The following is a 22,452-nucleotide window of genomic DNA, read 5'->3' on the forward strand; positions in this document are numbered from 1 at the left end:
AATTTAACTAAACCGTAATAATACATTGCGACACAATCATTTCTAAATAACGAACACTCACGTTTTTACCCAAATAATGAAAAATTCGTCTAGGCCCTAGATTCTCAACGTGGGCGATAACGCCCCCTTGTGGCGTTTGAGACTTTCAGGGGGGGCTAGTAGAAGACCCAGAGAAAATTAGGGAGCGTTGAGATGGCACAGAGGGGCCTGGGCAGATTAAACAAATATTGTCAAAAAAAAAAAAAAAAAAAAAAAAAAAAAACACGTTAATCATGTACTAACTAAAGGAAACTTTAGTATTGAGAGCGCTAGTTCAACTTTCTTACCCCCTATACATTATATAAAAAAACCACATGTCATTTAGTCTAGGGGGGTAGGAAAAGGGAACTGAAGGTCAATTATTTTATTTATTTATTTTTATTTTATTATTTATTTATTTATTTATTTTCTTTTTTAATTTTTTTTTAAACCGCAAAAAATAGAAACCATTTTGGAGGAGCTTGCAAACTTAAAATTGTTTGATAACATTTTCGTAGATAGTGGAGGTTGTAGCAAAAGAAGGATAGAAACAACTACTTTTTTGTAACAATAAAGAGTTATACTTTGCTTAACGGTATCTCTAATGGCTTCCTTTATACTCAGCAGTAATGAGAATTAATAAATTATAGAATGATTTCGTTACTGTATCTGGAATACACACTAATAATCTTACAAATGCATGATTGTATCTTAAGCAACTATACCTCACAAGAGGAGGCACAAAACATAATCTAACTTTATTTATAAAGCTAATTAAGTATATAGGAAAATTGTTTTATGGCGACTGATAGATTTTATTAATGATTTATATAAAATTCTGCCTTTTAAAAAATAAACCAATAGATTTTGTTTAAATGTTTACTTTTTTTTTAGTTGTTTATAAATATTTGAGAGGGGGTAGGAAAACTGAACTAGCGCCAATATTGGTTAATTTTTGCTATTGTATGTATTTTAATTATTTTTATCACGTGTGCGAAAATTCACATATTCTTGTAGTTCGGGAAGTGGATGAAAATTGAACTTAAAATTCCAATTACATTCAGATCTACATTAACTTGGATGATATAAAAATTTTTAATTTTAGATTTGAATTAAAAATTTTCAAATCATCCAATTTTATTACCCTCCCAAATATATCTCATATATAAATAAAGTTAACAAAAGCTTGTTAGTAAAAAATAGCAAAAAAATGTAGCACTTATTTTATAATAGGTTCCTGTTAAATAATGTGATTTTTGCAATCCTGTAGGAATTGACAGTATTATCTGTGCTTGTTCTAATCCGCACTCTGCTCCCGCATCACCCTTATCCCCGCGCTTTACTTCCTCGCCGAGTGTTAAACTAGCCACTGCATTGTTTATCTTATTCCTGTCGATTCGTGTTATATGTCTCCAACCTATATAAAAGCAATCACTGTTTATTTTACTTTTTATTAGCATTATCGCGCGCAATTAATAACAGAGTTTTAAAAGTTGATCTTTTCATTGTTGAGAGATACCTCTCTAATATTGTAACGTCGCCGAGTTTTCCCGAGCTCGGAGAATAAACAGACATGTTGTCTTTTGATTTTTAATGTAAACTTAACAAATTAATTCTTGGTTATACAAAAGATGAATTACATTAAAATTACATTAGAACATTGAATAAAACCGAAGCAGACCATTTGCTTCCGCGGACGCAATCTTTACACTGTATTTCACAGCATATCCATCACAGTTCTCGGCGCATTTAGCGTTCTTAAAGTCTTTATTTGTGTCTCGCTGAGCGGAGGGTGCTTAACACAGGTTTTTCCCATGAGAAAAGGAAATAGTTAATTGATAACTTAAGCTGTTTATCACGTATTTTTGGGCAATGGCAATAGTTAATTGATAACAACCGTCGTTTGGCACGTATGTTTTTTACCAGCTTGTGACAGCTAACTGTCAACACACTCTGAATGTCACGTTTCTTGTCACAGCCATCACAGTATGCATATTTTATAATAAATAACCCTTAACATGGCTTTGTCTAACATTCACTACTACTGCTCACGTATCTATAAATTAAAAACGTATGTCAGAAAGAAGAGACGGCAGTATAGTGTGCATTTTATTAAATACGGATTTATCGAAAACCCCACGAATCTGTCAAAAAACATTTTCAAATGAAGCGGTGAAGACTTCTAGGCTTCAAGATCATTTTAATAAAATACACCCGAATAAGAAAGACAAAGATGTGACTTATAGTCAAGACATGAAAAAGAAGTACGAAATCAAAACCTTTTTCATCAAAACCTTTTTCAAGACGATGACGGACTTCGAACTTCGTACAATATCTCATTGTTGATTGCTAAAACAGGCAAACCACATACTATTGGGAAATATTTAATTTTACAGTAGTAAAGGAAGTAATAACCACTGTGCTCCATAAACCAGCTACAGATATTATCCGAAAAATTTCTTTGAGCAATAGTTCTGTGCAAAGACGAATTGATGAGATGACGAAAACATCGAAGAATAATTGTGAAATAATCTGCAGACTGGTCAATTTTCAGTTCAGCTGGATGTTTACTAACCATTGAAGCATTGTTATTGTCATATGTGAGGTTTATCAAAGATGAAAAATTATGTCAAGAACCTATTATTTGCTACCAATTTGGAAACAGATACAAAAAGAGAAACCATATTCAATGGAAACACTGGAACATAACACTGGAAACGTTTTGTTACGAAAAAGAAATCCCTTTTAATAACATTTTGTCAGTTGCTAGGGGTGGCGCACCGGCTATAATAGGGCGTCCCAAAGACTTCATAGCCTGCTTAAAGTTCCTGGTGCGCTTTCTGTGCATTGCGTAATTAATCGTCAGCATTTGGTTGCGAAAAATCTGAGTGAACGCCTCGATACATTCTTGCAATATGTTATCAAAGTCGTAAGTAAAATTAGAAGTAACTTGTTGAATGGCAGATTATTTAGTCAGCTTTGCTTTGCTAATGATGAAGGTTTCAACCGTTTGCTGTTTCCCACAGAGGTGCGCTGGCTGTCAAACGGTACTTGTTTGACGTGATTTTACAATCTGTTTGGGTCTGTGATAGCGTTCTTGGAAATAAAGACACGGAACTGCGCGACAATCTCATCTCATCAAAGAACGATATTGTGTACTTGATAGACCTGTATAAATTGTTTAATGATGTCAATCTCCAACTTCAAGGCGACAACTTAAACTTGATTAAGACAAAAAATAGCGTTCCTGCTTTCGTGTCAAAACTGCTATTATACAAAAGAAATATTGGCAGACGTGAATTCAGTAACTTCCCAAATTTATCAGCAATATCATTCAAGCATGACGACTTGCTTGTTTACTGCCAACACTTGGAAAACCGCCCCAGTGATTTCAAGGAACGATTGTGGGACATTCTAAATAGACTGGGTTTTGGATCTTTTTCATATGTCAATACAGCAGGGTCACCCCAGTTAAAAGGAAAACTAAGTTATATTAATATAACTGACGACAAATGAAGAATTGAAAATTAAATTCAAGAATGGCTACCAAGAATTTTCGCTGCAATAGCCGATTTTGCAACTGTACTCAGGATTATGGTCGATTGTTCAACGATTTCTGATAGAATTCCCATTTTTCTATTTCGCTGAACATAGGTTTAGTGCTCCAACTACGTTGATGATTAAAAAGAGAAATCGGCTCAATGTTAATGAATGCGGCGACTTGCGGTTGTTGACGGTTATTTGCTGTTGTTAAGTAAAATACAGCCTGATATTAACAAACTCCTTAAAATGCATCAAATTCAACCTTCTCATTAGATAAGGAACAAATTCAGTGTGTTTTGAATGTTAATAAAATACTTTTTAATATAATTAAGTATGCGTTTTAATTTTTCTCATTGAAACACTCTTTTTTAAACTCAGAATAAGGATAGTGTCATATCCTAGCTTACGACTACAGTATTACAAGTTATACAGTATTACAAGTTTAAATATAATCGTTACAATAGCTGTTTCAGATTCGCAAGTAAAAAAAAAAAAAAAAAAAAATTGTGGTGGGGGGAGGCTTTAGAAGAAAAATATTCTCAAAGTGGCCGGAGGGCAAAATAAGGTAGAAAACCTATGGTCTAGGCTTTCAGTCTGCGGAAGGAAAGGAGGGAAAAAGAAAATCCCTTTTCCACGGCGTCCACATTTTTTTCTTGTACATCAAAATTTCCATTTTGTCCGCTCCCCAATGCATTTGAACGATGTTTTTGCGTGATATCTGTACGTACGGATTATTTTTTCCAAAACAGATTGTAAAATGGTTTCAAATGAGAATTTTTCGTGACGTCTGTACGTATGTATCTCGCATAACTCAAAAACGATTACGTTAGCCGTAGAACGTTGAAATTTTGTGTATGTGACTGATATAATACGTACATATCTGTGCACTTCCATTTTTTTCCATTTTTCTTTGCAATCAGCTGCACCGAAAGTATGTATACGTACATATACTCTGTTACCCGGCGCGGTGAGCCCAGTTTTTTTTTTTTTTTTTTTTCCCCACCAACTTCAGTGTCTTTTTGCAGAGTGTGACCGAAAGTAAACTTTCAATTTTGTGTACCGAAACATATGTCTTCTTGCACACTGGGCGAATTGCTTATTTTTGCGGAGAAACTCTTATTTTAATTGTCAATTTTTTAAAACATTTTTTAAAATTATATTTGGTGTTTTAGGTTTTCCTGCATTTTTATTGCAAATGTTTTGAGGTTTTGTGTACTTTTGCCTTATCACGAAGTGAGACGTGAATTAATTGGACGAGAAATACATCTCTAATGAAAGAAGGAATAATTTTAAATGGAGTGCAGCAAAAAATATGTACAATTTCATAGGCGGTACAGAGATTTCATGTGGTGTCCACATCAGATTTTTTTAAAACTGTTCCATCTGCTACACCAGATAATACAGACTGATCTATATTGCGTCTATCAACTGAAAATAACAGCAGAAAGACAATGAGTGCTTGTAGTAACATTATGTGTTTTTGTGAGGTAACAGGCGTTGAATACGATGTCTTGCACAGATTATCCAGATATCAGTGAAACTTGAGTATCATCTTTTAAACGCAATCTTTCTACTGGAATGCATTACTTGAGGTAATCCGAAAAGATTTATATGGCGCGTCTCAATATGTAAGTCTCTCAACAATGGTAGTTCTGGACGAGGTTCGAATCCTGGCGAACTGACCAGCTGTATGGGCATTTCCGTGGTTTTCCCCATGTGTAGCGTGTATATGAGGAAATTTTCTTCAGAAATTCTTCCACCAAAGCATCTCTCCCCTTAGACTGATAGCCCTGCAGTGCTTTGCTAAAATCAAATAAACCAAACACAAAGTGTCCTTTGAAATAGCTATTATAAACGAAAAATACTGTATTTCCTCGCGTGTTCGTCTCGTCTTTTTAGTAATTTTATCAGCCGAAAATCAACAGGGGAAAATAGTGCAAGTCATTTAATTTTCGAAGAACGCGATTTCAGTAAGAACGCAACAAATGAAAAGGTGTCGTGGATAACTATTTTTTTTTTTTATTAAAAGAAACACAACAAGTTCCCCATGTACCACATAGTATCACATGGGGCTTACAGAAGTAAGTAAGAAACACAATACAAACTAAACAGAAGAGAAAATTGAAATAAAATTAAGGATGATTACACAGTCTTACAATGAATTGACAAAAAGTGTTAAAAGCACTTCTGTCGGAAACAAATTGGTAAAACTCTGGAGGCCAGTTAATATTAACATTTTTCAGTTCCAGTTTCAAGACTTTTCTTTCGCTCTCATATTTAGGACATAGAAGAAGCACATGTTCTACATTCTCCTCGCCGCCGAGGACACAGTCACAGACAGACTCAGGACTCAACTTAAATCTGTTCAAATAACTTTTAAAATTCCCATGTTCAGTAAGAAACTGGGTTAATTTATAATTTGTGAAGAAATGATGACACGACAATCTGATTTTAATAGAAGGAAAAAATCTTCTAGTTAAACTCCCTTTATTTGAATTAATGAATTCGTGATTCCACGACTCCACAATGCTTTCATACATGACCTTCTTATAGAAGGAATTAGGGATATTGACAAAAGTGTCAATTTCCCGCTTAGTCGCAGTCTTAGCAAGGAAATCGGCTCGTTCGTTCCCAACAACACACCTGTATGACCACGAACAAATGAAAATGAAACCGAAATATTTTTATCCTTTAGATTTTTCAGTTCTTTTTGAATCTCGATAATGATATTATTAGAAGAAATACATTTTAAGATCTCCAAGGATGAAAGGGAATCAGTACAAATGAGATAGTCTGAAACAGCACTGTTTTGTTTAGAGACCCATTTGACGGCGAAGTTTAAGCACAAAAGTTCAGCTATGAAAACGGTACATTCATCTCTGATTCTAAATTGAAAGTGCTCAAATTCAAGACCATTTTTGAAGACAACAAATGCGAGACCAACCTTGCCATCAATTTTGCTGCCATCAGTATAGCAAGTTACAGGCGAATCATCTACGATTTTATTGCTAAACTGAATAAAATTAACAGCAAAAGGATGAGGGAGATCAGATAGAGGTAATATACAATCATACTGAGAGACAGTAGAAGCAGAAATATTTTCCTTATAAGCAATAGAATGAAGAATGGCAATGTCAATTGGAGGAAAGCCAGAAATTGCATAAACAGACTCATAGCTTACGGTACGATATCCACATATGACCCGCAGAAGTATCCGCCTTTGAACACGTCGTAAATATCTATAATTTATCTTCTTCTTGAGCGATATACCCCAGACTGTAGAGCCATACATAATGAAGGGGGCAATTCCTTGTTTATAGATGAGCGAATGAACGTTGTAATTAATACCGTATGTGTTGCGTGCAATACGACTTAATCCCCGCTGAAATTTATCACATTTCTCTGATACATAAGTTAAGTGTTGTTTCCAAGAAAATTTACAATCAAGAAAAACCCCAAGATATTTCATTTGCTTTACCACAGTCAAAGGGGTGCCATCGAGAGATAACTGAAATGCATCATAACAGATGTTTCGCTTTTCAATAATCATAACCCTGATTTTATCAGGATTAAAATCTAATTTAAAACCTTTTGACCAGTTGGAGGCGAAATTTAAAGTCTCTTGTGCCTGTAAAAAAGTAGCAGAAAGGTCCCTACTCTGGAAGCAAAACAAAACATCATCCGCAAAGGCTATAGTATCACAACAAGCAAGATTTTCCAGTTTTAATAGGAGATCATTAATAATAATATTCCAGAACGTAGGTCCTGAAACAGAACCTTGAGGGCAACCCCTTTCAAGGTGACGAATTGCAGAAGCCGAGCCCAATTGCAATTTGGCCGCCCGATCATTTAAAAAATCAGCAGCAAGTGAAAAAATATTCATTGGAAGTTCCACTTTTTTGAGAAGATTGAGAATACAAGGCCACCACGCATAGTCGAAGGCGCCCTTAATATCCAAAAAGACCAAAATAGTGTGCAAGTTTTTCTTTTTTCCTTTCTGAACAATTTCATTCAAGCGTAAAAGAGCGTCTTCAGAACTTTTTTGAGGTGTAAAACCATACTGATTACCAGAAAGAAAGTCTCCATGGCGGAGATACCAGCAAATTCTGTTAATAAAAAGTTTTTCCAAGCACTTACCCAAAACAGGAAGTAAGCTTATACACCTAAGGTTATCTAGGCGAGGAATCCTAGACTCATTTCCTTTAGGAATAAGAATTACTTGAGCATGTTTCCAAACACGTGGGAAAATGCCAACATTTAGGCAAACGTTAAAAATTTTTTAGGGAGAAACTGAGGAAACATTAAATGAAACTGTTTAATAATCTCATTCGAAATAGAGTCAGGACCAGGTGATTTATTTGGTTCCAGCATAGAAATAACTGTATTAACTTCATCACAAGAAAACATAGGATCTACAAAAGAAGAATAAGCAGTACGCGCAGCTTGACGGTATTCCTTATGCAAATCATCATCATTTTCCTCTAGATCCGAGGGGAAAGATTTCTGAAGCACAGCAGTAATTGTCTCTTCTAAAGAGTCGGTTGTCTCTCCAGTGGAAAGACAAATACCAGTTATTTCAATTTTTTTCATGAAATCTCTTTTAACTCCATACGTGTAAATCTTTTTCCATACATTGTGAACATCAATGGTCGAAAGAAATGTTTTCCAAGACTGAGATTTAGCATCGGCAAGCTTTAGATTGTAAACTTTTCTATATTCAAGATATTTACTTTTATAAAGTTCTCTAAGAGGCATATTTTTACAACGCTGAAATCTACGCCTAGAGGCATTAAGCCTTTTTCTCATACAAAAAATTTCGGCAGACCACCAAGGAACATTGTGCTTACCATGATTCCTAACAGGTATGGAAATTTGAGATGCCTGGAGAAGAACAGAACTAAAATTCTCAACAAGAGTATTTAGTCGAGAACCGTCAGTACAGTCGTTAAGAATATCAATGAAACGGGTGATGAGAGAAGAACAAAATTTTCGAAAACGATCCCAATTTGCTTTCCCTGTATTGAAGATTTTAAAAGGAACATTTGAGGTGTCTCGTAAGAACGTAGAAAGACAAAATTCAAATTCAATCATCATATGATCAGAAAGGGATTCTTTTTCAGACAGTCGCCAACTCGAAACATCCTGGAGAAGATCTGAACCAATAACAGTAACATCAATATAACTAGAACCCTGAGTTACCTGAAACGTAGGTCCATAATCTTCATTAATAACAAATAGGTTGTTGGCAGAAATAAATTCACTCAGTTTATCTCCACGAGAGTCAGAATAGGGACTAAACCGTAATTTGCCATTAGAGTCCATACACCAAACCAGTCGATTAAGATTTTTGAACATAAAGACTTGACTAATTTTATGAAGATCTAAGTCAATGTTTCTTGAGGGTTCAAAATAGTATGAAAAAAGAGTGAGCACAGTTGAGCCAACAGTAATATCCAAGGTAACCATATTATAATCCGTATTTTTATAATCAAGAAATGTTGATAGATCACGTGATCGAATAATGATTGCCGCCTTTACATTATCAGAATTAGGATCACAATAAAGTCTATAAGTGCCAGGATATCCTGGAAGAAAATTCTTGTAATAATGAGGTTCCTGAACCAAAGCACAGTCAATATCATCAGCTTCCATATTTAAAATTAGCTGTTGTGTCGCAGATTTGGATTTATGAAGATTTAACTGCACACACTTTAGAACGCGTCTAGCCATAATCAATTCGAGATTGAATGTTCTTTCTCATAGATTCATGACTAGGACAGCATTCTGAAAAAGGTTTGTGATTAACATTCACTTTTTTATAGCTGTTATTTGTTTTATGATTGAAGCGGATGCAATTTATACAAGCTACAGCATTCCTATTCGAACAATCCCTTGCCTTATGTTCTCCAGAACAGTTAAAACAGGCTGTTCGCTCACGACATTCATCAGCACGATGGTTGTACCCAAGACACTTAAAACATCTATTGATGATAATAAAATCGTCAGTTTCACATATACTCCAATTAATTTTCAACCTGGCTTGATTCAGAATACGTTTACGAACCATGGGGTGCGTTTCAATCACAACGTGCCTCGTGAACTGGAAAGTTTTTAAAGTAAAACGAACTCTACATATACTTCTGTTTTCATCAGATTTAACAACTTCGGGATTTTGTTCAAAAATCACTTTCAGAAGATCTTCATTAGGTATTTCATTTGGCACATTTTTTACAAGTAAAACAGGATTCCTCTTTTTTTAGCAAGGACGTGTTTAATTCCGGAGACTTTTCATTAATCTCGGCTTGAAGTTGATTCAGATCATTTTCTGTCAAACACTTAACCAAGACTTTATCTTTTCCAATATTTTCAAAGTACATACACCTAACTTAGCTTCTAATGGATTAATTTTTAGTTTAATAACTTTCTTAACATCGTCAGAAGAGCAGTTTTCAGAGTCTACAATTAAACAACAATCCGAAGAAATCAAGGAATTTTAATTAATCCTTGTAACATCAGATGGCGCCACCACACTAGCATAACTAGGTCTTGAAAAGGCGTCTTTCAAACTTTCCTTACATGCATCCATAAATTTAACAGCTTTGATACGTTCAAAATTCTTATAAATAGAAGATTTCAACTCACCCAAAGCCTGCTTGGCCTCCTCGCGAACCTGTTGATTTGATTCATATTGCATTTAGATTGAAGTGCTGATTCAATAATTTTACAGTGTTTTTCAAGAGCATCGTAAAACACGTCATCCTCCGTAGCAGCCATTGCCGTGCATGCAAATGGAGCGTTCCGGGTCGATGAAATTCTCAATCATTCATTTCTTCAAAAATAATCATTATCTTGATACAAAAGGCACATTTTTCAAAACCGGAGCACAAAACAAATTATAAAAAAAACACTTTCAATAACACAGAACCAATATGCACAGAATAATAAAGACTTTTCATCACAGCACAAAACTGCCAACCAACACGGCTGCTGACATGCGCCGAGAGCTCCGTGGATAACTATTGGTCACAATAATTACTTCTTTGAAAGGAAACTTGCATTCCAATAAGAATACGTAATATTAACACTACAACATAAGAAGTATATTGAGCTGATATCTGATGGTAGTAACTAAGTTCGACATGTCCGCCTCAATTACCTCGTAAAGTATAAAATTAACAAAGCAACAACCTTTGCTTGGCGTAGATTTTAGTTCAGCCTCAATCAATTTCGGGGTAAGGTCCCTCTTCATCAGCATAGAAATCTGCAGATTTCTTTACTCTTCATCATGAGCGAATCCTCTTCATCAGGAGAAAAGAAATCTGCAGGTTTTTTTGCTTCTGTTGAAAAAGGACCTATGCCTGTTTGCCCTCGATATCGATAGAGTCTTGAGTAAAATCTACGAATGCAAGATTGTTGCTTTTCTAATTTTTTGTTTTACTTTGCCGTGTTTCTCTTCTGCCTTTCCTTGTAAAGCCCGAATGAGTCTTGACCGCAGCTCCTAACAAGGACATGGAAGGAATTAAGGAGAAGAGGGGCAAACGAAAGACTCGATTATCGAAAGATTGGAAACATCGGCAGTTGATAAAGCTACAGTGAGCTGGAATGTAAATAAGAGAAGTAACATGAAAATTACATATTTGGAAAGCTTCTTAAGTGCGACAACATCTGCCACGTCCACATATCTCATCGAAGAATCTGCGTAAAATACGTTTCAAAAATTCAGTGCAAGGGAAAGTAAAAAGGATGAAATGCTAATACAAAAGCGCAAGTACAAATTGAATACTCTGAATAAAAATTATCAAGGCAATATAGTTTACCAATAAACTAGCCCTCAGAGGGAAAAACAATGTACAATAGAGCAAAGGGTAGAAATTATGCGATTATTTTTAAAACAGTACAGTAGAAGGTACAGTAAGTGCAGTAGAAGTCCTTAGGTACACTAGAAGTCGTTTAATATGATCACGATTAATGTTGTCATTTGAGGTCCTGATGCTGTCGGTTAAAAGGGATTCCGGTATTTATTCCATGTGTCAGATGATTGGAGTCGTTACCTAATGAGACTGTAGAAAGGATTAATTTGTTATATTAAACAACGGGTAATTGTGCTTTCTATTAAAGGAAAGAGATAAGTTAAAGAGAATAATACATGGGTCATAAATTTTGCTTAAAATAGACTGAACTCCGTTGTTTTGTAATGGAAGCACACATTAATGCCATCTGCCTGTAAGGGAAACCTCGTGGACTTTTTAATGCGAAATAATTAATCTTCGCGTTCAGGAGTGGGAAATAGAACCTGTATGTGTTTCCCTTAGCCGTTGATAGGCCCTGTTTAAAAATAAACTTCGAATTTTTTTCTTTTTTTCTTTTTTTTTTCAAAGCTAAATATTTAAATTCTGTTCTTTGAGTTGCTTATTTAACAAGTACATAATTTTGTTCTATGTCGTTAAGAGAAAGTAGCTGTATAAATTTCATGCATTCAGTACATAATTATGCGTGTTATTATAAATGCATGGTAAAAGTTGCGCTCTTTCGATTTTAAATTTTACCTTAAAATTAAATTTAAATGTTCTTACCTGTCAGATTCTTTTCTTATTTTTATACTCTCTAGAGGATGATAATCTGCATTGTCCATTTCATCGCTGCTTTTACCAATCTGGTCACACTCTTGAACATCACCATGTACTTCATGAGTATTCTGGAAGACGATTTGAGAACCATTATCATTTCCCTGATTAGAACTGTTGCACACTTCTTCCTCACTTGAAATCTCCATAAAGGTATTCTTTCCATCTGCTTTAAATTCTTGAATCAAAGGTGTAGAAATTTGCAATATATCTGACATGTCTGTTAGATCTCCTTCTGTATCATATGATCTGTTTGCAATGGGAATCACTTCGAAGTTACTGTCCGATATGATGCCTATAGTGCCACCATAATAAGGTGCCTCTTCTTGGTCTTTGTTATAGAACTTATCTTCAGATATTGATTCATTCAAACCTGACGAGTTGTTATTTACAGTTTCACCACAATTACATTCTTGATTATTTTCAGTTTCTGTAAAAGTATTATAATTTTGGGAGGAGAAAGTTGTTGTATTTTTTTCGTTTGCTTCAATATTTTTTCTTCCTAATGGAGTCTCCCTAAAGATGCTTCCTTGCGTAATATACCGAACTTGATCATCAAAGTTGTAAGAGAAATTTATAGCGGGGTTTATTCCAGTATCAGTTACATCGTTGTTATTCACTCTGTTAACCAGAGAATTTTGTTCTGTAATTAAGGATTTACTATCCACATCAGATGTTTGTGACTCATAAATATCTCTCCGAGTTTTGTATCCAGTATTACAATTATCTAAATTTGAATTTGTACGCTGAAAAATCTTATTTTTATTCTTTATATCTTTATTACTACATTTCTCGATGTTTTCATTTTGATCATTAATATGTAAACTACATATTTCTTCTGCCTGCAGTGCATTCATATGAATTTCACATGTATTAGTATCTCTCAAATTCGTATCTGAAAGCAATTCTTCTTGGAGTTGAAGAAGATCGACTTCGTCAGCTACTTGGAACTGTCCTACAGGATCTTTCATAATAATAAGCTCTACAGGCTTAATATTTGCATTTGTCTCCATTATTTCTGAATGCATCTTAATTATTCGCGCTTCTGTTATCTCGTTTTCCTTTTCAGCATCTAATTTTGGATGCTTCGCGGTCGTTTGTACCAACGTGTGCTGAGTTGATTCTGTTTTATGAGCATCAGTTTCACATTCTGACACCACTGTTGTGGCAAAGACATTTTCTTGGAAATAAACGCTCTTTTCCTTCCCATTTATTGCATTCGTTCCTTCTTTTTTGTTTAATTCTGAGTGTGGTGTATTTGCTTGAGTCAAGGTACGAAGAACTGATTTTGTTTCATCTGCATCTGCTTCAGAATTCGATACAATCGTAGCAGCTAAAACATTTCTTTCAAAATAAATGTTCGTTACTTTTCTGTTCGATGTATTTTCCTCTTCGCGATCGACAATCCATTTGAGATGAGTATGATGTTGAGATACATTTTCTTTGCAACTTTTATTGTTCACCTCAGATGCTGTTGCGCAGTTCAGTTCATTCTGTTTGGAACTTTCAATGATGATTTCAGATACATTTTCACAATTCAGTTCTCTTTTCTTTCCTGAGGATGTTAAATGAATACATTTTCCTTCGCTTGTTGCAGGAATGTTAGAATTTTCTGCTTTTTGTTTGTATTGAAGATCCTCAGCTGGCATTTCTGTTAACATTGTTTGGTTAAATTCCCTGCTCATCTCTGTATCCATTTTGTTATTTTTGTTGTCTTCTGCTAAATAAGCAACAATTTCTTGTGTGCTTTTATTGCTTTCGCCATTATGTGTTGGACTTTCGATAATTACTTTTACTTCATGATCCGAAATATCTTCTGCGTGTTTCAAATTGACTTTAGGCTTCTGTAATAAAACACATTCCTCTTCATTTATACAAGGAATCTTTGAAATCTTGACAGGTTTTTCACATATTTCTTCTATTGTATCTTCTAACGCATTTGGAAGAAATGCAGGATCTGCTACCAGTTTCGAAGAAAATGATTGTACATTTGTTACTCTGAACAGTTGTTCAACATCAAGTTTCGTTACTGGCGAATTGAGATCTTTGAATTGTAATAAGTGTGCTTTATTCTCTGCAGTTTTTGTAGAATAGTTGAGTTCGGTTAAGGGATCATTTTGCACATGTGCGTTTTGTTTTGAGTTGGAATCTGCCTTTTCTGTTGTAGTACCAGTATTATTCAAAACTTCGCATGTTTCAAGTGATGTGAAATTATAAACTGAACTAACTTTATCCTGTATTTCGATTAAGTCAGAAACAGGATTTTGAGAGCAAATAGCTTCCGAATAAGGTATTATATTTTCTATAGATTCATTTTCTACAGTTTCGTTCTCATTACTTTGAACTCTTACGGTTTTGCTAAATTCTGCAAGAACTATCGGAATGCTGTTATCAGAGTCTGTAACATGAGGTGAAGTATGTTTGGTGGTGTTTGTCGATTGATTTATATATTCTGTTTCTTCTTTATGGGATGTATTTTCGTAAACTTCTAATAATTCGATAATATTTTTTTCTAATTTTTGTGAAAAGGATATGATTTTATTTTTATCACTTTTACTAAATGAAATATTTTTCCCTTGACATAATTCTTTTTCCCTGTTAGTAATGCAATTTTGATGATTGTAAATATGAGACTTTGCATCAGATTTCTCATCAGTATTATGTTTATTATCTATATAGAGAGGAACAGAATTTTCATATATTTTTGATTGAGTTATAGGATTATTTTCTTGTCGTTCTTCGTTTTCCCCCGAAGAATATTCGATATTCGTAGGTCGAATCGGAGAAGCGGATAATTCGATGAGTTGGGATGATTCCTTTGATGCTTCTTGTATGTCGATCGATTTTGATTCAGGTAATACTTCGTTATTTATTCCTTCATCGAGTACAACTTGTGATTCCTGAATTAGATGAGGAATTTCTTCGTGGAAAATTTCATTTTCTTCCTGAATCAACTGAGTATTTTTATTTTGAGATAATTCCTCTTTTATATGTGTTAACTGGATCTCCATGGGCTTAACTTCTGACACTTTTTTCGTATTTTGATTTTCTGATTTCTCTTCTAAATTTTTGTTGATCGAAAGAATATCTACAAATGATTTTCCTTTCCTTAGGGCTAAAACAGCTGAAATATGAAAGACATATCAACAAAAATTTAATGCAATAAATAACAGCTAAGTCATGCAAACTTTAATTCAGTTAATTAAAATGATTTTCTTAAAACGTTTTACGTCAGTTTGAGCTTTGTATCATTTTTAGCAATTTTATATTTTTCAAATAATGTTTACCTAATCATCAGTGCAGAAGCTTTACATTTACAGCTCACCATGCCGATGAATATTTGGCATAGAAACAGGGTGCAGAGAATTTTGTAGGAGGGCACGTGAGAGTTTGGATTTTTCTGAAAATATGAAAAAGAAAGATAATTTCGTCACCTATGTGTCTTCCCCAATGTCTAGAAGGAACACAGTCATTTCCCCCCAAGATATGCAGCACAAAGATTCGATAACTTTTATAAAAAAATATCTTATGTCTTGCAAAAGACCTGAAGAATGCGAAACCTCTGTTTGCTAAGGATTAAACTTAGATATACTCAAACAAAACAAGATGATAAAGACCAAAATTCTTTCTCTAAAAGAATAATAAACTGTAAAACGCCAAGATCGTAAGATTCCCTGCTTCCTTTTTCTCTGAATAGTGAAAATTTCAAAATTTTCATCATAACATTAGCCTTGAATAGAGTTCTGACAGCTTGGTCAAAGAATTCGAATGGAATCAGAGAACCCATTCATGTTTTTTAGTTGCATGGTTCGGTACACCTTATGGTGTACACAGCCTTTGTTTTGAACAGAGAGAAAAATGGAGATGGAAATAAAAGAAAATAACGCAAAAGTTTTTTTTTTTTTTTTTTTTTTTTTTTTTTTTAAGTATAGTATGTGGATCCTCATATATGATTTTAACATAGATTAGTAATGTTTTGGTTCAAACTTGCAAAAATTCTGAGAAAAATAGGAAAAATACAAAAAATGTTTCAATAAGATATCCATATGGCTCATTGTATTTCGTTTTCGTACTCTTGGAGGTTAGCTATAGAAGTGTAAATTAACATTATTAAGCTTAGAGGAATCCGGACGGAATCCAAATGATGGTTCGTTATATTCGGCGGCTTGTTATAGTTGGATTCGTTATAGCTTTATTTCCATACCTTGAGAAATGTCTTCCAAATCTAAATGCATTAAGTAATGCAAAGACATCACTCCATGTTAGAGGGTAAAAATGTATAACAGTCATGAAAAGGAAACTAACGTATCTCATTATTTTCAAATCTGTGCTAAACATGAATTAAGACAAATTATTCTATACTTACCTTCAACACTTCTCCTAATTTTTTCTTGCTCCATTTCTTTCCATCGAATTCTTTCTTTCCTTTCCCCTTCGACACCACCCTTCGACCTGGTGCATAGTTTAGTTCCAGAAATTACATAATGGAATCAACTAATTATTATTGCAAATATGATTACATACTGAAATGCATAGGTTGAGTGAAAGGCTTTACGACTGCCCCTTTCCCCTTATATTACCTCTTAGATATCACAATCCTAAACTGGGTTTTGTGAAGATGTGGTTGAACCTGTATTTAGAAAAACACAGCTTTCAGTATCAAGTACATTTTGCTGAGTCGTGTGTGAGAGGCATTTCTCTGACTGTTTGGGAAGGATGAACCGAAATTTGTTTTAAATTTGGAAAGATCAACGAAACACTTGTAAATGTTACATTATGCATATTGTAATGAAACAATTAGTTGCGTTTCAGTATTTCAATGACAGAAGAATTTCAAGCACATAATGCGCTCGCGCATTATCTCCTTGAAGTGCTTCTAGATTGATTCCCTGTGTGTGCTTGGTTGACACACATGTTTTACGAAGCACACGAGTGTCAACATTTCATACCCACGGACAGGCAGTGAAGAGCGACCATTTTATAAACATCTTGAAAATCGTTTATCTGGAGCCACTAGGAAGAAAAGACTGGATTTGCTCTACAAACAATGATTCTATTCTAGCTCAGTGCTTGTTGCATATATTGCTGCTGTGGCATTAACACCCTTGTCTGAAATGAATCAGTCAACACTAGAATGTTGTATATACAACACAGTGAAATGTGATCTCTGAACATTTTCAATACAGAAAAGTCAATTACAAGGGAAAACGTTCCTTCAGATGAGGAAATGAAAAACGCCAAAGTTAAAGAAGGTATCACAAAAGAGTTTACTTCATATCTTTGAAACTTGATGAAAAATATGATCCAATGCGAAGAATTCAAATTTGAAAAGAGAAAAAATTACATGAATCATCTGATTTTGAATAGCTTTCTCAAAACTTTTCAGTCAGCCTACACGTGCATATATATGTTAGGATCAACGTGATTAATTATTTATTATTAATAATAACCGGCGATTATTAATGATAACCAACTAAGCCGGTTAAAGTGAATAATTTATCAGAATTTATCACATTACTGGTTAATAGTAATATTAATTACCAATAAAAGTTGGTCAATCTAATAATTTTCAACGCATTTGGCTAGAGATTTCCCATACGCATGCGTAATGGTAATTTTCCGCGCAAACAGCTAGACAATGTCAGTTGCTTGTTTATTTTGGATGTAGAAGCCCGCACTTAGCGTGCGTTGTTCATTTGTTATGCGAATACTTTGTGCTTGTCGGTTTGATTCTTTTTACGTATTTGCCAGTTTGACGTAAGTTTCTTTGTCAGTTTTTGGCGCGAGAGTCGTTCTTTTAAGGTTTTCACAAATTTTATTGTAATTTTTAAGCTGATTTTTAAGATGATTTAGAACTCAAGTCACGTCATTTGGACATGCTCAAATCGAAAAAAGGAGAAAACCATCAGTTATTTGTAAGAGAACAGTATAATTCCTTTATTGCGAAAGTTAAGGAAAGCAAAGAGAAGACTTATAGCAAAACACCAGAAGATTAACAATGAGTATCAAGGTACGATATCGTTAAAATTGGTAGTGTTGATAAACTCATTGTTCCAGTGCAAAATGAAAAAGATCCGACTGTTTATTATACTTGTATGGAAGAGAATTTTCAAATACTCCACGAGATTCACACTGCAATCGGCCATGGAGGGCGAAATAGAATGATGACAGAAGTTAAGATCAAATATAAGTATATTACAATTGAAATGGTAAAGATTTATTTGAATCTTTGTGTACCTTGTCGAAAAAACAGAAAGTGTTCCAAGAAAAGGCCTCGTTGTTAAACCATTTAAAAGCAGCAAATTTAATTCGATATGTCAAGTTGACTTCATTGACATGCAGTCACAAGTGGACGGAGACTTCAATTTTATGATGGTTTATCAAGACCGTGTAACGAAATTTATTCATTCGTTAAAAACAAAACGAACCGAAGAGGCTGCTTATCACCTGTTGGATCTGTTCACGATATTTGGTTCACCGTTCATCTTGCAAATTGACAACGGCTGAGAATTTGACAATAAAACTATTGACGAAGTTTGTGGAATGTGGAATGAGTCAAATTTGATCATGGAAAGCCAAGACATAGTCGGTCACAGGGCTCAGTTTAAAGAGCAAACCAAGACATTGAAAAAATGTTACCCATTTGGCTTCAAACAAACAATACAACCAAGTGGTCAGAAGGAATAAAATTCATTCAATTCGTAACAAACAGAGCACATCACTCTGAAGTAGATAGCAGTCCGTTATGAATCTATGTTTCGCTGTAAAGCGAAAGTGGGCTTAAGAACTTACTTAACAAACGATACCTTGACAGGAATTACAGATGAAGAAGATATTATTAGATTAAGAAACCAGTCTGATAATAACATCTAAAATCAGGCAGCAATCTGAACTGATGATGAGGATACAGGCGCAATCAATGATCGCAATATGGAAGTGCAATTAGGCCATTCGAGTGAAGAGTTCGACGTAACAACTGTTGCAGATTTAGTTGGAAATAGAAATGAGAGTTTTGGGGAAATTGAATGGGAACAACATGCTACTGAAAATAAAAATACTGACGATGGAAAAAAAAAAAAAAAAAAAAAAAAAAAAAAAAAAACCAGATGTTTCATTAATGTTGAGATGGAAGATTGCGAAGAAAACATGGAAAGTCTTTTCTTGCACTACATGGAGTCTCAGAGAATATTCAAGAAGTTCGATTCTCTGCTCTAAGCGGTCACTAAATAAACAAGCAGAAAAGATATTGCATCTTTCAAAGTTAAAATTTCTGCCAGCGAATGTAGGAGAAAACGTATGGATAAGAATGCCAAAGATAGATAGAGGTAAATTTGATATCCGGAATCTTATAGCTATCATAATGTCTAAGGAAAACGAAAACTTGGTACAAACATGGAATTCTAAAACCACTATACACAAGGAATGATTTTATTGTGTGCAAGGAAGTATTTATTTCAGTGAGTGAAGTGCCTTTAAAATGAAATAAGTCTCAGAGAATGCGCTTCCCACTTAGGTGGTCAAGGATTTAAGTGTTGGAAATGCTGCTCAAGCCGCTGGCAAATATAAAAAATGAAAAGCACTTTATAACTCAAATTGTCCCAGTAGCTCATTATGCCAAAATAAATAATTTATTAAAGTGCCATTCTGGATGGGGTTAAACAAATTTCGAATAAAAAGAAAAAAATTCTGAATGTGGTGCAAAAAACTATAATATGCATGTTTCATTTTATATCATGTGGAGCTTTTCTGTAGTATATTCTACTAAAGTAAATACATATTGAATCAATCCGTGAGCTGTTCCGAATTTTATACAATTTATTAAATTTGTAATTGTAAAAACGATATTAAAATTTCTGAAATGTAAGATACAATAAAATACGATGGCTATGTTAAAAATAATTCGCTACTTCAAAATTGACTATTCTAAATTTGGTGTTCTGTCCCCTAAATTCATCTTTTCTCCCAAATTCGAGATCTTTTCATGTTACATAACGCTGCTTGAAAAAGGAACTAAAACCTAAAATTAACCAATCAGAGCTTAGTTATGCTTATGCACCTACTTAGTATAAATACTGCTTCGCAAGCAACTACGTCACTCCTTTTCTTAACTTCTGTCTGCCAACATCTCTATGCTGCTTATGCTTTCCTGTCTAAGATGCTTACGTCGTACTTTTAAAGTCAGTGTACATAAAAAATTATCGTATTTAACTATGATTGAATAAATGTCTGCCAAAATAATAAGTCTAAAAATAAAAACTGTTGATTCTTCAAAATCCAGTTTTTGTTAGTTTCGTCTGTATGCCATCGCTCTTAGCCATGCTCACTATTGAAAGTTAAAAGTACCGGTGTTTTCTACGCAATTAAAATATTATATCTTATATAAATGCGGCTTAAGTGTTTGTCACCGATAGTTTATTGGTTGCTTGCGTAACTGTAAATTGTTTTATTCCCTGTGCAGTGCAACGCGAGACGAATATTTTGAAAAAGCTAAGCCGGAAAAATTAAAAATACAAGAGTACGTGCATTTAACATTTAACAAATAAATTTAACATCTATGTATAATAGAATTCGGAAATACGCAACCGGCAACGATGAAAAATCAAATCAAATGAAATATCTTTATTATATGGGGATATTATAATATATATAATATATATATATATTATAATAAAGATATAAATAAATATCTTTATTATATGGGGCTTAAGCGTCTGTTTGTCGCCGATAGTTTATAGGTTGCTTGCGTAACTGTACTAGCCAATGGGGTGAACCTGCCACGGCTCAGGATTGCCGTTTCAATTGAGACGTAGACAATTTCCTGTAAAACTTGCTTTTGCTATGACCATCAATAAGTCTCAGGGCCAAACGCTTAAGAGTGTTGGCATTTTTTCACCTGAGCCTGCATTTGGACACGGTCATCTTTATGTTGCCTGTTCAAGAGTTCGTGAAAAAACGGATGTAAAATTAAAAATAATTGATGGTCCTCTGCAAGGCGAGCTTAAAAATAATGCAGAGATTTACACAAGAAATGTTGTGTGCAAAGAGATCTTTGACATGTGGATTAGCATTTTATTATTTAAATCACCTTTATTTATTGAGCTAGCGGTGGCTCTTAAGAAATGTACCGCCAGTGGTTTCCTTCATTGCATTCTACTTTAAGCAATTAAGCAAGTAGAAGGGGGAAACCCCGTGGGGCAGTAAGGAAAGGCGCGTCCTCGCCGCCAGCCCTGGGTAATTCAGTTTGAATTAGCAGACACCTTTGCACAAATCATTTTAATAACAATTTATAATATCTAAAACAGCGGTCATTTCGTATGACCGCCGGGCTGTCTAGTATATATATATAAAACTGAACTTTTAAAGCTATTATTTTAAATTAAAACATAAGTAAAAATCCGTATTTCAGGTCAGCCTTTATTTTTTTAACAGTACTAATGTCTACAGCGACAGATTTATTATTATAGCATACAGACATCTAAAAATTATGTTAGAGTTGAAGTTTCAATAAATTATGCCTAATAAACAGACTTGCTAAACTTCATTGGCAATTATTAATACTAACCGGTTAATGTGATTAATGTCCATTATTTATCATATTTACCGAAAAACTTGGTTATTATTAATCATAACCGTAGATTATTAATAATAGACAAATTTATTACTTTAACATATATATATACTGTGTCCACAAAAGTTCTTTATCGGGCCTTTATTTTTGCAACCTTTGATCACAGACATACTGTGATCAAAGGTTCGAATCGAAAAAATATTGCAAATGACGTAAACATTTATATTGTGCCATTTTTAACTTTAAAGAAATTAGTTTTGTAACATTTAAGAAATCTAATATTTTACTCGTTTCTTTGTTCCCTACACTTATATTTAGGAAAATTTTGTACTCGTTATAAAAAATAATATACAAACGTTTAATTCCCGTAAGACGAAAATTAATCGAGGTATTTAATATAGAAATTCAAAATTATATCCAGGGGTCGTACACAAATTGAATAGCGAAATGTTTGTATTTGTTAGTTACTAAAAAATTAAATCGGTTAGATCAGGGGCTCTCAACCGGTGGAAAAGAAAAATAGGTGGTTCGCAAAGAAGCAAAGTATTTTGAACTATTATATTCAAAAATTAAAAGCCCCAACATCCTGAGAGTTTTTTCTCTAACACTCGTAAGTTTATGCGATCCGAGCTTTGTTCAAGAGTGGTGATGGTAGTAGTACTTTGTAGAAGTGGTACTAAAGGTTTTCAATTTTCGTTT

At 34.1% G+C, this 22,452-nt stretch overlaps 1 protein-coding gene across 2 annotated transcripts in view; it reads right to left on the reverse strand.

The window, feature by feature from the left end:
• Window positions 1-22,452, reverse strand: part of dtr (defective transmitter release) — a 118,716-nt gene that overhangs the window by 19,637 nt on the left and 76,627 nt on the right. For both annotated transcript variants that reach the window (XM_035372345.2, XM_035372346.2), the window contains 2 exons: window positions 16,552-16,637; window positions 12,135-15,309 (listed from right to left, as the gene is read on the reverse strand). In XM_035372345.2, coding sequence (XP_035228236.1) covers window positions 12,135-15,309; window positions 16,552-16,637 — 3,261 coding nt within the window. The remainder of the gene's footprint in view (window positions 1-12,134; window positions 15,310-16,551; window positions 16,638-22,452) is intronic.

This window comes from Stegodyphus dumicola, chromosome 9 (assembly GCF_044657685.1).
Source record: "Stegodyphus dumicola isolate Sdum_Otavi_A_Nest chromosome 9, ASM4465768v1".
Classification (NCBI taxonomy): Eukaryota; Metazoa; Arthropoda; class Arachnida; order Araneae; family Eresidae; genus Stegodyphus; species Stegodyphus dumicola.